This window comes from Triplophysa rosa, linkage group LG16 (genome assembly GCF_024868665.1).
Source record: "Triplophysa rosa linkage group LG16, Trosa_1v2, whole genome shotgun sequence".
NCBI lineage: Eukaryota > Metazoa > Chordata > Actinopteri > Cypriniformes > Nemacheilidae > Triplophysa > Triplophysa rosa.
Genome location: NC_079905.1, coordinates 22,049,682 through 22,067,012, shown reverse-complemented (window position 1 = coordinate 22,067,012; position 17,331 = coordinate 22,049,682). Strand labels below are relative to the sequence as shown.

Sequence of the window (17,331 nt, the reverse complement as noted above, 5' to 3'; positions counted from 1 at the left end):
ACTCATCAGCTTCAACAATTATACACAGAAAATACAGCTTACCACCGAGTAAATCATTACGAAAACTCCAGACTTAACAAGAGAGCGCATGTAAACGCTGTGTGTGTCGCTCCTCAGTGTGACGTGACTATATTCTGACAGCTGAAGTAATTGAAGTGGCGTGAGGCAATGAAATATTACCGGTCTGAGCACAATTGCCCCATTCGACAGTCACTGTGAGGCAAATAAGCAATTATAATGTTTGCGCTTCTGACTAATTGAAGCCTGAAGAACAAACCAGAACATGATTAGCATAAGAACACCTGGAGACTGAAGGGAGATGGGCATGGAAAATTGAGAGCTAGAAATCCCATTTCTACTGAAATCATATTACTACAACACATACGTTTCTGTGGTTTTAATGAACTTCGTCTAATTGTAAATTGGCCATGTTTTTAGCTCATCCAAAAATATAAGGATATTAATAACACAAGTATTTACTACATTTGACCTTATTTTTGGGGTGAACTTTTCCTCTTCAGATTACACAAATTTAACACGATTTTAGCCTGATTTTCATGTTTTACGGCGTCGTAGCAATTCGTAAACAATGTGGGGCATCGGGACGCAAGATTCAGTTGTCTTTTCATATAGTTCATCATAGTATGCGACAACCGAAATTGCGCCATGACGTCCCGACAGAAAGACTAGCATGTTTGATTTTTGTTCTGCTCCGTCACAGCCAATGGGAGCACAGATGCTGTTCTGTGCACAGCTTTCAAACGTGGCAAAAAGTGATATTTGTGCTGCTGTGTGGAATTGAAGTAAAGGTTCGTGGAGCTATGACAACAATACAGCAGCCTTTATGATGTTGTCTCAAGCGAATACCACAACAAAGTGATAAAAGATAAATGCTGGTAAATGATAGCGGATGTGCGTTATAACTAATAATCATTCGTTATGACGATGCGACAGCCAGTACAAAACATTGCGCATCGGTATGACATCACGCACATCGTAAAAGACTCGTCGGAAAGCAACGTACAGTCTGACATGGTTTCTTGTGTACGACTCCAAAAGATATCCCAAGTCAAAATCGCGAAATCTGACGCAGTGACATCATAACAGACACATTTTTTTTGTGTGTAATCTGGAAAGGCCATTAAGCACAGAAGTGTTGTTTTATACTGCACTGGTTTGTGATGTTCTTCATATATGCATCAGGAAATCTGTTATAACAAACGGGATTCCCAAAATAAACCCAGATCATCAGTGTACTGCTATTTAACACAAAGTTCAGAATCAATGAATGTGTTCCTGTTAACATGACTTCCTTGATAAAGTGCAATCCACTAAATGTTTTCGTTAAATATAATTCATCTATTAATAATCTTACAATAGTTGTAGCTCCTCAGCAATGTGTGCCATTTCTTTTCTGGTTTTGGAGGTTTCTGAAAGCACTGACTTTGAAATCATTTCATTGAATCAAGATATGAAGTCATGACTTCAAACATCATGATTAGGATTTACAGAATGTAAATGTGAAAGAAACTTTTTTCAACCTTCAGAACCCGAGAAAATTGGAGAAGTGCGATAGTCAAGTTGCTCTTGATCTACAGTACGTAGTTTTTAATGACCGTTCTTCAGTTTCTCTCTGCTACAGTACTATTGCAATCTAGATGTGTGTAAATGAACCTCTGTGTTATGTTAGCTTTAAGTCATTGTGATGACGACACGCACATACCTCATACTGCGTGATCAGACCGTTGGGCTCCAAAGGCTCCTCCCACTTCAGAAAGATCATATCATCCAATGGCGTGAAGGTTAAAGACTCGGGTGCAATGCCTCCTGGGACTGCAAGAGATGAGACACGTACGGTCAGAGCGATGATACTGCAGTACACGTAGCATCATAGCAGAAATGGCAAAGGAGGCCATAAAGCAACGGGTGGAGGTGAAAGAAGATATAAAGTACGCTGAGGTTAGAATGATGGTTTGATGTCCTGGAAGCCCGCAGACCCATCTCATATCTGAGCACAGCGGTTAGACGCTTGACAGCCTATTTGTCTTCTTTACCAACATACTGAGGAAGAAAATAGGGTGCATTGCGAGACAGAGAGAGATGTATCTTATCCAGGCCAAAGCCATTCAGCGTGACTACAGCAATGTCATCCTATTAACACCTGCTGAGTGTAGGGGTTCAGACTCAAAGTGGTGACAGAGAGGCGTCGCGGGTTCAGATCTAGCTTGCAACACTTCCCAATATTGTAGAAAACCTCACTGCTACAGCCATATGTGCTCCTTGAATATTTCATTTCAAGACCTTCTGGTTTATGTTTTAGCGGCTGATATGACAATAGCATCAAAAGCAACCCCCCCCCAAACTAGAAGATTGCCTATGAGGTTTTTTATTATGGAGTGCACCTTCAACTCTCTCTCTCTCGCGCGCGCTCTTTCCAAGTGTTATTTAACAATATTTGCAGAATGAATTCATTCACCACACTTGCGTCTTTTTTTGGTGTTTTCAATTAACCAAACACATCAGATGCAAACAAGCACTATCGCTGTACGGAAAAAAAAAACTACAAGCGGTAGAACACTGAAAGAAATAAATAAATAAAGCAGCAGAAAGAACCTTTTCAATTTATGAAAATGATAAATGGAAAGCATTCATCTTGAGCGGCGTTTCATTTTCAGATGTGGAGGTTTTCTCTTGACCTCCGAGGGTGTAATCTTAACGTATTTGCATGAGAATGTGCCTTCCGCGAAAACACAGAAATAAGCGAAAATCTTCATTCCATTTCGTTGGTGGCTTCAGTTTATTAATTCATACACTTTCATTTGAAAGTATGATCTTCCATTTAATTACGCCGAGACGCTGTATTCTGAGAGTCAATATTTGTGTTGTTGCTATAATTGGGGTTGGAGCGCTGCGGGCACACTGGGCTCTGGTGCGGTCACCACATCATAATTGCTCAGATAAATGCATGCCTAAGCAAAGATGAATGGGTTATGAGTACTGACCCGTGAACAAAAACACTGCCGGGTAAATGCAAGTTTCAAGAAACTAGGGAAAGTTTACCAACAACATGCAGAAAATCAGTGTAGTGATGTGATTCTTCTACGGAAGTGAAAATGTTGGTGTTTATAATGCTGTCATTATGGGATGTGCATGTGAGCGACTACTGTAAAAAGGGCCCAAATGTCAAAGGTGTGTAGTATAATGGGGGTCTACGGCAGCTCCATTTGGTAAAATGATGTGAAAATTGGCACACGCTTGATTTGGTTCAGTGTAACCTCATAGCGCAAGAGTTTGTAAGCTAAATGAACTAGAAACCAAAATCTTGACCAACGAACACACATCAGGCTGAAAATACAATAACACATCAACAAATGATCATTCCACTACATTCTACTTTCTTACTATCTTAACTACATTTCCCTTACCTATTTCCCTACCTATCAAAAGAAATAACTCCACGGCTATCTCTCTTTTGCAATGTTTGGAGGAGATGAATTTATGGCTCGCCCAGAATTTCCTCTTCCTAATGAAGACAAGACTGAGGTAACTGTTTTCGGTCCGAATGGGAACTCGCAGTATACAAGCCCTGAGCTAGAAAGTTGACCCGTTACAAGATTCTCACGGGTTTGAAACCTGTGTGTTCTTATTGACCAGCATTTAACACATTTCTTCCGTTATCGGATCCAGTTTTCATCAGCTTCGCTTACTTTCTAAAATTAAAAACATCACTCCAAAAACCTTAGAAACGGCTGTTCATGCGTGTGTTACGTCTGGTCTAGACTACTGCAATTCTTTGTATTGCGGTATTTCTAAATCTCAAATTGCACGTCTTCAGATGTCCAAAACGCTGCGACAGACTTCTTGGGAAATGTCGAAAACACGATCATATCACCCCTATTGTAAGATCTCTACACTGGCTGCCGGTTTGTCAGAGAATTGAGTTCAAAATTCTCCTCTTTGTATAGAAATCCTTACATAACCTTGCTCCGGCCTACCTCTCTCAACCTCTCCATCCCTATACTCCGTCTAGAAGCCTACGATCCAGTGAGCTGGCTCTGTTGGTAGTTCCTCACGTGAGGCTGAAGCGTAGACGGGAGCGTGCTTTTGCGGTGGCAGGGCCACGATTGTGGAATGCCCTAGCTTTAGAGATCAGAATGGCACCTTGTTTGTCTGCTTTCAAGTCTTTGCTAAAAAAGGTATCTGTTACCTTTAGCGTATATTGACGATTAAGATGTGGGATGGTAATTTGGGTTGTTTTAGATTTGTCTGGTCTGTATCTGTCACGATCCCAGTCCGTGTTTCCCCTGTGTTAGTGAACGTTTCTGTCACTTCCTGTTCTGTGCCATGTTTTGTAGTCCTTTTTTAGTTTTTAGTGTTAATTAGTTCCTCCAGGTGTGTCTTGTTATCTTGTTAGTTTCTATGTATTTAAGCTCTAGTGTTTCCTTTGTTTGGGGTCGGTCTTTGTTTCATGCTTTGTTTTTGTGCCTCCTTCGTTCTGTGGCTTCCAGCCCTGCCAGCACCTCCCTGGCCGCCAGACCACGGCCCAGGTCCGCCTCTGCTCCGCGGCCCAGGTCCAGTTCCCCTTCACGGGCCTGGCCCTCCATCCTGCCCCGTTCCGCCTCTGCTCCTCCGCCCTCCTGGACTGGTTTGGGGCGTCTGGAATCCGCCCTTAGAGGGGGGGCTCTGTCACGATCCCAGTCCGTGTTTCCCTTGTGTTGGTGAACTTTTCTGTCACTTCCTGTTCTGTGCCATGTTTTGTAGTCCTTTTTAGATTTTAGTGTTAATTAGTTCCTCCAGGTGTGTCTTGTTATCTTGTTAGTTTCTATGTATTTAAGCCCTAGTGTTTCCTTTGTTTGGGGTCGGTCTTTGTTTCATGCTTTGTTTTTGTGCCTCCTTCGTTCTGTGGATTACCTTGGTTTGTTTATTTCATTAAATTCAAAACTGCACTTGGATCCGCTTCTCTGCCTGGATTACTCACCGTTACAGTATCTGTGTATATATTATATATATTTTAATATATATATATATATTATATATATATTTAATTAAAATATATATTTTAATTCTTGCTCTTCTGTAAAGCACTTTGGTCAGCCTGGGGGCTGTGGTAAATGTGCTATACAAATAAAGTGAACTTGAACTAGTCTGTCAACGTGAAATATGTTCTTGACAGTAAAACCACGTAGTAAGAATGGAGCGTTGTAAACAAGCATGTGTTCAGCGTTACTGGGCCTGTGTGACTGTTAACAGTTTAACTCGATTGTCTTTAATAAACGGGCTGTCAGGAGGGTCATAAACACATTTATCTCTGCAGCTCTATGAGGCGTATCCCACAAATCCACTCCAATAGCCACATAATTGCTGCTTGCAGTTATATTTCTGCTTACGTGCTTGTTAAAAGAGAAAAAGCACGTCAGATCAATGCATAAACTGCTTTAACATCAAATCATAAAAAAATTGGAGAAAAAATATAATGGTCTAAATAAGCTAAGATGTTTTGATTTGAATGAAATCTTTGTACAATTACTGTTAAATGTAAAGTTCTAGATGTACATTTAGGAGCATCACATTTGGCCACTCTAGTGTACATAAACAGCTGCCTGACTTCATCCAACACAATTCTTCAGCATCCCTCCGCAACATTCGAATGAACGGTTGTTTTTGATATACTAAATCAAATGAACCTGTTATTCTGTAAATAATAAAACAAGAAGTAAATAAATATTCATGATCAAATGAAAGCATGATGTTAAAAACATATGTTGTACATGCATTCACAGTGGTGAGCACACTTAACTGACGATGAATTTATCTTATTCAGCCGAATTCAAAAAGAATCTTTAAAAGACAACCCATGCTTGAATCTGTCCCACAAGCCCTCACTCCCAAACGTCACTTACCGTCCCATGAAGATAGAAAAAGAAGAGCGTGTACTCACTGTCCTCTTCCGTCTGGAAGGTCACCTCTCGGCTCTCTTTCTTGCCCTCTGGATTGGTGAGCGCCAGCCTGACGTGCACGGCATGGAAAGGCGGCAGATCCCTGAGCGTGAAGCGGGAGGTGTTCCTCTCCACTGACAGACACTCCCTCACGGTGGCGTTATTGCCCCCGGCTCCGCCCCCGGTGGCGGTTGAGTAACGGTAGCACAGCGACAGAGAGTACGTGTGACAGCGCGTCAGGTTGTAGCCCACCGGCTCCCACTGAAGCAGAAGCTGACGGGACTGAATCTCTGTAGCCGTCAAACCTCTGAGAGGACGCATGGGCTCTGAATGAAACACAGACGGATCAGACAGCTCAAGACAAACATCATACACTCGCTGCTATATAGCACTACATGTGGTTCTTGGCTCGTAACCACTTTGAGTGATATAGAACCACATCTTGGTGCTTCAGTGGTTCATCAGAGGTTCTTTTGGGTGAACTAGTGCTCTGAAAGAAATGACAAGTCAGATGTTCTCTACTTTCAAACAGATCATCTGTACTTTTACAGACATTGGAGAAGATTGAAGTCTTTCATCTGAGTTTTTAATGAAATGACTGAATTCATAAAAATGGATTAAACATTGTATAAGGTTTAAATAAGGTTTAAATCATTTAAATCATCCAGAAATGTACATATGAAAAAACATGAGACAGACTGATAAAGTACATTTAACAATAAATTCAGTTCTACAGATCGTGTGCTTCCTCTCTCTCTCTCGCTGTAAGTAGAGCTGCTGTGTGTTCATTACGCATTTACTTTCTGTCACTTTAATTCCTGTCTGTCACTCTCACAAGTATTTATACCACAGACTGTGTGACACACCAAAAGATATGAATGAGAAATTATATTTGTTATGAAGAAAATGAAGCCTATTTTTAGGACATTTGTTTTTTCGTACATATATTCTTACTATTTATATATATACAGTATAATATAGAAACATATATATAAATAGACAAATCAATTCTACAAGGAGTGATGTGTACGAATTCTAAACAAGCTGAAAATAAAGCCGGGCCGTCGAGCCTGCGGTGAGACCCCTCCTGAGTCCTCAAGACAAATCATCCAGATTACATTAATTAATGAGACACATCTACTAAAACTCCCACAGGCCTGATGAGAAATGGCCTAACGGCTGGATATCACAAACACACACACACACTCCTCCTCAGAGCACAGACGTTTGACCTCAGATATAAACGTAAAGAGCTGTGCTCAGACAACAGACAACACTTTTAAAAAACTAAATCTATACAAACTTCTGATGCGTTTAGCATATTATCTTTTTGTTCTATATACTTTTCTTTACTGTGCAATTATGAATATGTACAAATACAGACATGAATGTATTATGTGGCTACACTATTTATAAAATGGTTATATATTATTGTTATTAATCCCTAAAGAAATGTTTCCAGTTCCAGTGAGATATTGTTGCTTGTCATTTGTGACCCTGAACCACAAAACCAGTCATAAGGGTCAATTTTTCGAAATTTAGATTTTTACATCATCTGAAAGCAGAATAAGATTTGCATTGATGTATGGTTTGTTTCAATAGGGCAATATTTGGTCAAGATACAACTATTTAAAACTCTGTAATCTGAGGGTGTAAAAATCTAAATAGTGAGAAAATGGCCTTTGAAGTTGTTAATCAGAGACGCTGTAGCAGGCCGTTGCTAAGAAGAAACGGGTCTGTTTTCACACTCACCGCTGTAATGACGTTGTGGAGTGTAGAACAACCTGAAAGCGGAAATTCTAAACTTTACATCGATACCAAACTTGAGTGGATAATTCCCAAAGAGCGGACAGTAGTGAGTTAAGTTTGTAGGCGTGTTTCCCGCCATTTTTGTTAGCGATTTTGCTGCATCCACTCACATAAATAAAGTTTTTATATATTTACGGTAGATAATTTACAAAATATCTTCAGAGAACATGATCTTTACTTAACATCCTAATCATTTTTGTCATAAAAGAAAAATCAATCATTTTGACCCACAATGTTTTGTTGGCTGTTGCCACAAATATTCCCGTGTGATTTATGGCAGGTTTTGTGGTCCAGGGTCACATTTATCAATTATTTAAAGTCTCCATGAGACGGAAGTTGTTATAGAAATTTGACTTTAAAGGTACAGCGTGTAATTTCTCCACCTGTAGTAACATTGAATATAGTTGGTTTTCTCAACACAGAATAAATGACCCCTTTTTATTCTGTGTTAGTGTTATTTGTATGCACCATGGGTCTGAGAGTAACGCAATTTCAATCCTCTATATGTAAGCAGACTTGAACTTGAACATAATACAACCTGGAACCGGCTCATCTGAGCACAAAACAGTATGATATAAAAACCTGATTCTATTCTATAAATAACACTTGCTTTTACAACTCTAATACAATTTGTGTGTTTTCCGCAGAATGTAACATGCTGTAATGCAAAATGTTTTCAATAAATCCACATCATAACTCTGCACTGAGGAACAGCTAAACATTATATTACAATACAATATGAATATTTAAAGATATAAATATCACATTATGCAGAGTAATAATACAGCAATTCTCTGTCTCACACGCACACACACACACACACCGTGGCCGTATCTCTATATTTGTTCCAAATCATCACCATTGTCAGGCACCAAAAATAAATGTGTGCTTCATAGAAACACGTATGCGGTATAAAGTTTGTTCAGGTAGTGTATTCTCCTGTGACTGTTGACCAAGATGAATAGAGTCTCAGAGCACATCTGACAGTGATATATTACAAAGTCCAAACTGGAGGTTATAACGCAAGTACTTTTATACCATGTTGGTCCAGTTTACCTCACCCAGCCAAACAACAAACACTTCTGTGATGGCCAAAGCCTTCTTATTCTCCTCAGAGAATGTGATTATGTACTGTTACTCACACAACACTGGACTTGAAGGTTCAAATCATATATTTTTGTATTATTTGTTTTCCGTGTGGTCCACTTATAATGATAAAGAGAAAATAGTATGTTTTAACCCAAAAGCATTTTTCACCTATTTGCGACAAGGCGGTTAGGTGTCAGATCACTCAATGTCAGTTGTTTTTCGAGGCAAGTAATAAGTACAGAATGTATGTTTGAGAGGCAAAACTTTACAGATTGCGGCTACAAAGTTAAATGACATTATCTTCAATGCACAGCTTTGGTATAAACCTCTTCTCACCTGCACACTTGGTTCTGCTGACCAGCGGGGGTCCGGGTGGGCCGGTTCCACCCTCTCCGGGCCGGGTAAGTAGAACGCTGATGCGGTATTCTGTATCGGGCTCCAGGTGCCAGACTTTATAGGTCAGTGAGTTGACTCCTTGTGTTTCGGACCAGGGTGAGTGACTGGCCCTGTACACGATCTCTCGGCGGATCACCGGCCCGTCGCCAACTATGGAGTTAGTGTTGAGCTGGATGATCAGGTAGGTGGGGCCTGAGCGCAGCAGCTGAGGCGGAGCTATAGGCGTGGGCGGGACTAAAACAGAGTACAGAAAAAAACTAAATAACACTAATTTTTAAGTGTCAATGCATTCCTTTATTTAGTCTTGTTTAGCATGAGCATTCGTAGTATTATACATCTTATTACATGTGAAATGTCTTCTCAAAATAAATTAAAACTTATTAACATTTAATAAAAAGGGACACCTGGAAAATGTTTACTCAAAACTTTACAGTTAACAACTAGCCCCAATATCATCTTCATTTATTTCACGTTATAAATACTTGTGACAAATTATTAACAATCTAATGTAAAATATTAATATTATTAACAGTATTTCTACGTCTTTTTATCTTTCTATGATGAAAACATGTATGTAATGATGTAATGATGTAAAGCTCAGAAATGTAGAGAAATAAAGTGAAGGTCAGACATGAGTTTTATTAAAAGCTCCATTATATATTCAAATTCAAGGTTATACGATAAAAAACATTGAATTAAAGGACGGGTAACCGATTTCCGAATTACGCTTTAGACAACTGAGTCGGGCCGAGTACCAAAACAACCTTGTAGCCAATCAGCAGTAAGGTGTACAGTGCACAGGACGGACATTAGCCGAGCGCTGACGAAAGCGAAAGATGGGGGTAGGGGTGTGTCTGTTTTGGTGATTTGAACATCAACAAGGGCTAAGAGAAATCGGACACCCCGCCTTTAAGTGTAGAGAGTTTTTATTACTTTGTGGAAATCTCACACAAAGCACTTGAAATCAATCACACCTGTATATTATTGAGTTTAAAACAGTCATCATCTCTGTATGATACACAATCAGTATATTATTATCACAGTAAAAACAGAATTGCTGTTAATCATATCTCGGCAGGACAAGCAAACGTGATTTAAGTGTGTTAGTGAGAGAACAGATGTAGATAAACGTGTCTGAACGCTCATCCGACTGCTCAGGGGACACTATCGGTTCATTCTCAAAAGAGATGCTGCGAGAAATATTATCTGAGAGACAGACTTGAGACAATATCCTCACATTTGAAGAGCCAGCAGGCTCACTTTGCTCTGAGACCTTTAGTACTGAATCAACGTGGATGATATGCACGGTATAACTTTAGACAGACCTAAAAAATAAGAACGAGAAATGTTCTGTGAAAAATCCAACGTCCAACAATGGTAACACAATACTTTTTTTTAGTAGGAATCAATTTATTGTTTTGTGCGTATTTAATTACATTTGTTTAATCAAAATGTGTAATCTGAATTTTACATAAAAGATGACTTATGTTTGCTGGGTCCGTTCATGCTGTGGTTGTTGTCTATATTACTTTTATATATATTTTTATACACACTCGATGGACATTTTGTACATGGTAACTTTTGCAAATTTTTTGAAAATACTTTAAGTTCAATAACTTCTTTTCAGTGGACCGGTCAATTCCTATGTACTGTATATCCAGTTAAAATGACATTGTCATGACCCTGTCCTTCTTGCCTGGAGTTTTCTAGTTCTGTGGACAGGGTCGTGACAGTTCCATGTCTTTTGTGCTTGTTGTGTTATGTGTGGAAACACGTGGCCTTTGTTGTGACTTTGTGCCACGTGTTCTCCTGTCGCGTGCCTTGGCCCCACCCCCTTGTTTCCCTTGTTAATGTTCGATCCCAGTCCCTGTGAGTATTACCTTGTTCCAGTCTCGCATCGCATCGCCTTGCCTTGCCGTGTTTTGGACTTCCTTTGTTTTGCCCCCTCGTGGGAAGTTTTGTTTCCCTTTCTGTCAGTCTCTCTACGTTGTGTCGAACCGACAGATGGGGTTTGACTTGACAGATGAACCTATCATCTTCTGACTAGCTTTGAAAAGGCCAATGAAATTGGCGAATGAAATTTGCATGCCTGACTCCGCCCCGGATATCCGGGTATAAAGGGAGACGGTGTGCTACATTCATTCACCTTTCTGTTCTTCGGAACCTTCGATCTGCGGGCAGATGGCGATCCAGACGTTGCGGTCACGGGTGGCTGTGGTCTTTATGGACCCAGCCACCACCTCGTCTGCTTCCCGTTCCTTGACAGCAGCGGCTATGGCCCTGCCGTCCGCTACGGCGAGCAGCGAGGGTGATATGAGGATTCATTCACCGTTCACGCCCCGTCTCGCTCGTCTAACCATTCCCCAGGAGGCGGTCCCACCCCGTCTTGTTTCTCAGCCACGTATTCGGAAACAGTGCGTGATGATGATGAGATGTCCCTTGCAGCATCGGAGGGTGACTTACTGGCATCCGACCCCGACGATTCCTCAGAGCTCCCTCCCTCAGGAGGTCGAGCCCAGGAAGAAGCGGACGTTGAAATGTCAGCCATGCTTGCCCGGGCCACCGCGAGCATTGGGCTGCAGTGCACCGCCCCTTCCCCAATGCTCGCGGCTGGATACGTGGTACCACCGGTCTGAGCGTGAATCCAAGCCGCACCCAGCCCCGGTGCCGTATTTCCCGGAAGTGCATGAGGAACTCAGTAAGCCCCCTTTTCTGCGCATTCCCGTCAAACTAGTTCCGTCACCCTTACTTCCCTCAATGGTGGGGCAGTTAGACGTTGATGTGCCCCAGGTGGAGCATGCCATCGCGGTACATCTGTGCCCGCAGACGGTGGCCACCTGGAGAGTTCGACCTAGACTCCCGTCCAAAGCGTGAAGTTTTCGGCATCTCTGGTGTTGAAGGCTTACACTGCTGCGGGCCAAGCTGCCTCCTCTCTCCACGCCATGGTCATCCTGCAGGTCCAACAGGCCAAGACGTTGAAAGAGCTCCACGAGGGTAAGACCGACCCACCGCTTATGCAGCAACTCCGCTAAATTTGGCAAGGCCCCCCTTTGAGCCCCTGTAAGATGCCGCTCTATCTCATGTTATGATGAAGACGGTTCTCCTGGTGGGAGAGGGTAGGAGACCTACAAGCATTCTCCGTGTCCACGGATTGCCTAGAATTCGGGCCTGGAGACTCTCACATTATCTTGAGACCCCGACCCGGCTACGTGCCCGAGGTTCCCACCACTCCCTTTCAGGACCAGGTGGTGTACTTGCAGGTGCTCCCCACTGGGGAGGAAGACCCAACCCCATCCGTGTTGTGTCCAGTATGTGCACTGCGCCTCTACTTGGACCGCACGCAGAGCTTCAGGAGATCTGAGCAGCTCTTTGTCTGTTTTGGAGGTCAGCAGAAGGGGAGGGCTGTCTCCAAACAGAGATTGGCGCACTGGATCGTGGACACCAACACCTTCGCGAGGTTCTACAGCCTCCGCGTGGAACCGGTGTCAGCCCGAGTCTTGCATGGTACCAACAGGTAAGACCGGCGACCGGTAAGGCGTATGCCTGCGAAAGCACCTTCCCCCCTCATAGGTGGGTCAGTGTGCTATTTCCGCCTCCCTTCTTCCCCCACCGGGTGAAGAATAGGCATTCCATCCATCACTAAGCACCTCCTGCTGGCGGGCTGGGCGGAGCAGCCATGCCTCGTCATGCCGGGTATCAACTGAGTTATCTAGCGTATAGCTCTAACCGGACCTAGTGCCCCACACGTAGTAACCCCCCCAACAGGGTGGTTCCGTCTGATGTATTTTCGTGGTCTGGTTCCAAGGCTGGTAACCCATGACCTCCCCTAGGTGGGCCTCCACCTCTTGCGGTACTCCCTTCCCTACAGTCTGCACATTCCTCCCATGAGTTCTCCCCTGCCAGCGAGACCATGTTGGTGTCTCTACTGAATTCCTCCCTACGGTAGGAAGTGGCCTCCGTAGCGCGTTTCCTGAGCGAGGAAATAGTGCTTCCCCAGTAGCCCTTACAGTGCCGGGCGGCTTCTCGCCGTTAGAGAAGGAAGGCCTCCGCCCTTGATGGCCGGTGGCAGGGGTTTCCCCCCTTTTTCAAAATCTCTGGGCTCCCCTACCTCTCCACTGGATGGTTACAATTTCGCGCTCACGTCTGACACACCCAGGCCAGTCAGCGTCAGTTCAACACAACGTCTCGTTCCCTCCATCAGGGATCAGAGGTTACATCCGTAACCAAGACATTAATTTTTTTTTTGCTTTAGTGTTTGCCCCTATTGTGGGTTTTTGTTTATTAAAGTCTTTTGAGTGTTACCTTGGCTGTCTGCCTCTACCGTGACAGACATGTTCAGTTAACTGAAATTGGATCCAGAATTCTTCCTAAAACCTTTAAGAATGCGTCATTGAATTGCATGAGTTTTATTACAGCTTCCAGCCAGGATTTTCATGAAATTCCTTAGAAAAAAACTGAACCACAATCAGATTGTACAGCCTGGTCATGGAAATGTGCAACTATTCAATAAGGTGGCAAAGTCATACAAAAAATCTGTACTGAAGCCTCACCCCTAAAACTACTAGTGGAGTAAAAGCAAAACTTATGACTCAAATTGTACAAATTCATAAGAAATTGCTACATTGTACACTGAAAAAAACAACTAGCAGGATTTACTTATTTTGTGTGTTAATTTGCATATTTTACATACTGTGTGTGTGTGTGTGTGCGTGCATGTGTGTGTGTGTGTGTGTGTGTGTGTGTGTGTGCGTGTGTGCGCGTGTGCGTGTGTGTGCGTGTGTGTGTGTGTGTGTGTATATAGACAATGTTTAGCCTAAGCCAGGACTATGCCCAAGTTAATTTTGGCTATTTTAGTCACTTTTAAAAACACTAAAAACAGCTGCTAATGCGGCATCTAGTTATATATATCTATAGTGATGCAGTTGTGTATTGCCATGAGACTGTGTTAGTTTGTAAGAATATATATATACTGTATATATACACACTTTATTTATTTTAAAGTTTTACTTAATTGATATTACATATAGTAATTTATAGTCCGTTTAATATTTGACCTGGGTTTCTCTCTCCCTTATCTTAAATGTGTGCTTTAAATGTTTTGCTTATAGTCGATATGTTTTAAGTACAGCTGCTTTGTAACAATGAAAGTTGTAAAAAGCGCTTTATAAATAAAGTTGACTTGACTTGACTTGAATAGTGCCTGTTTTTCTTCATGCTATGACGCAAGTATGGCACATTTCAACAGTTCCTAACTGACGCAGAAAAAGCCAAAGCCATTGTGAAGTACACAATTCATCCCCGCTGAGCAAAACACAATAACAGTGATTATTTCTATTGTTGTTTTTTGAATTTCTGTGACATTACCTGATATGATTCACGCACTCTTTTCATCACGTCACCATCACAAGAGGCACTTGTAGGGAGCAGAATCCGTACCAGGGCCAAAATGAGGCAGCATGCGATCATCTGCATAACTGATTGCAGCAGTAATTTCGATATTTTTGGCTAAGATATGTCTTTGATTGGTGAATATGACCATAATCAGCCCCCAGGTTCATTCGAGCACACTAGTCTAAGAGGTTACGGCACTCGTGAGGATTTGGCTCGTGCTGAAGAGATCTTTACGTGGGGACGTGATGTGGAGTCAATCAGAGAGACATGCTCAGGTGTCCAGAACATTCTGTGCACTGAGAAGACAAGCTGGCAATGGAGTACAAATGGGACGTAAAAATCAGATTATTTTCTCCATGGAGGAATTGATTTTAGCGATAACGTATTTCAAGAAAGACCTATGGTACTATCTACAATGAGGTCTGAGGATGTTAAAAGATGATGTATGCTTGTGTTGAGGCCCCACGTCAAAAAAAAAAAAAAACATTGACAGATTCCAGGTGTAATACTGCATTACCCACAATCCCTTATTACGATTCATCAATCAGAGAAGATGCTGTTAGCATGGCAACAATCTGTTTCTATACACATTAAAGAGTAAAACCAATGTGTCGGTCTGTCGTACCTCTGACAATCAGTTCAGCGAAGTTGGACACGGCGGCTCCGTATGTGGACTGAGTGATGCATCGGTAAAGGTCCTGTTCTCCACGGTGGACTCCGCCTACCTGGAACCATGCAACCAACCGCCGTTCACCTGCTGATGATGTCACTGAATACGGTGACATGAGAACGCCATTACGCCTCTGGAAGTAAGAAAAGGAATGTTTACTCAATTTTTTAAAGTAGTTTACGTAAATACAAAAATAAACAAAAGAAAACATACACGTGCTTTATTAAACTGATCTTGTGATCGGGATCGTTGCGAAACTGTCGTGAAAACATACACATCAAGCTTTTTTTGTTGTTCAGTAGCAGAATATTTACCATTCGTGAGCAAACACTCAGAGCTTCTTCAAAAAAATATATAGAGTGTGAATGACGTGAGCATCCCTAAGGTTGTCCACCCTTGACTTACATTTCTATAGTGTCCAGAGGAACATAAAACACAAGCAGCCTATATTTACTGAGCTTTTATTACCTCCATTGTTCAAGCTCATTAAGCATCTCTGAATATCGTGTAAATAACAAGAGAGAAATAAAGATGTCAAGTGGAGAAAACTAACGCTGTATAAAGAACAGGAACAGAACACACAGTTCCTTCATTCCATTAACACACACGCGCACGCACGCACACACTTCCACCAGGTGTTTGGACAAAGTCGCATCTTTCACACAGGAACTCAGAAAACAGGAAAGAGAAATCTTGCCAGATGTGTATATGAGTGGGTCTGCTCTGTTGCCAGACTGAATTTCAGCTGCCAATCAACAACAATAAACATGAAACAACAATTCTCCCAAAAAGATATTTTTACAATTCTGAAATCACATACTCACACTTATGTCCTTCCAAACCTTCTTTTATTTCAGTGGAAAACACGCACACACAGTCTAACATAAAACGTCAGTTCACGAGTTGGCCTCGCAGATAATAAGTACGGATGATAAGGGACGGATATTATGCGTATTTGGCGTGCTGTCCCGGGGAGAGGGCTCCGAGCTTGGTAGTTCCTCCGAACTCGGAGCGCCCGCCCCTTGTCCGGGGTGAGGGCCCCGGGCCCAGTCGTGCCCCCCGTTATACTGCGGTAAAAACAGACTGATGGTGAGGAGTAGGGTGGAGGAGGAATGCTGCGAAGTAGATGTAGAGAGAACGAGGGTAAGGCGTCGTGTCTATTTGTAGGGTTTTTTTTCCCCGAGCTAAAAGGATTATTGGCGAGATTGGTTATAGCAAGCCAGCCGGGTTAGTTATCTGCACGTGCTCCTCCCGAACTTTGTTAATAAAACATCATTTTGTGTCAGTGATGCAGTGATGTTCAATGTCATTGCTGGGGTTTTTTTTGTATTATTATGCAAACACGGAATGTGAGTCTATTTACATGTGCTAAACATAAAATGTGTTAATATTTACATGTGCTAAACAACAACAACAATAAGACCAGGACAAACAGACATAACGACAGCCAACATAGGTTAATTCCTTCTGTTTGTGAGAGAGAGAGAGAGAGAGAGAGAGTATGCATAAATGTATGAGGATGATTAATTTTGACAATGATAACTCTGTAATGTCTATAAGTGTATGACACATATAGGAGAGTGTATCTACTGAAATACAAATGATTATTATTATACTAATAATACATCATTATAGTGTTGCCTCTGCCCCCAAGCTGCAGTCCAAGACACGCCACAATGGCGCATCAGGAATAGGTGGAGTGCAGCGTCCAAGGGCAATTCCCCATCCAACCCCAAATCAACCCCCACCCCCCCGTGATACCTCCCACCCCCGGTCACATTCCACACGCCACCGCGTACCCCATTGAAATTTATTTTTAAATCTTATTCGAGTATTTTTCTTCTAACATCAACAAGGAAGAAGAAAATGTCACTGCTGTTACGCTGTGAAAACAAGACTAAAGTAACCACAGCTAAGAGTCCACTGATAAATATCTAAGCAGCCTATTCTATAGCACTTTTCATTTAGAACGAAAGATCACGTTTGGAATATGGAAAATTTCACTTCAGATGAACAAATCCTTTAATCCTCACCTTGTGT

The 17,331-nt window shown here is 42.1% G+C and overlaps 1 protein-coding gene across 1 annotated transcript in view; it reads right to left on the bottom strand.

Annotated features, from left to right (window-relative positions):
* The window catches only part of ptprua (protein tyrosine phosphatase receptor type Ua), a 217,789-nt gene that overhangs the window by 55,791 nt on the left and 144,667 nt on the right, over window positions 1–17,331 (bottom strand). The window contains 4 exon segments of the mRNA XM_057354219.1: window positions 1,724–1,833; window positions 5,939–6,262; window positions 9,171–9,464; window positions 15,247–15,424. Of these exon segments, the coding sequence (XP_057210202.1) occupies window positions 1,724–1,833; window positions 5,939–6,262; window positions 9,171–9,464; window positions 15,247–15,424 (906 nt within the window).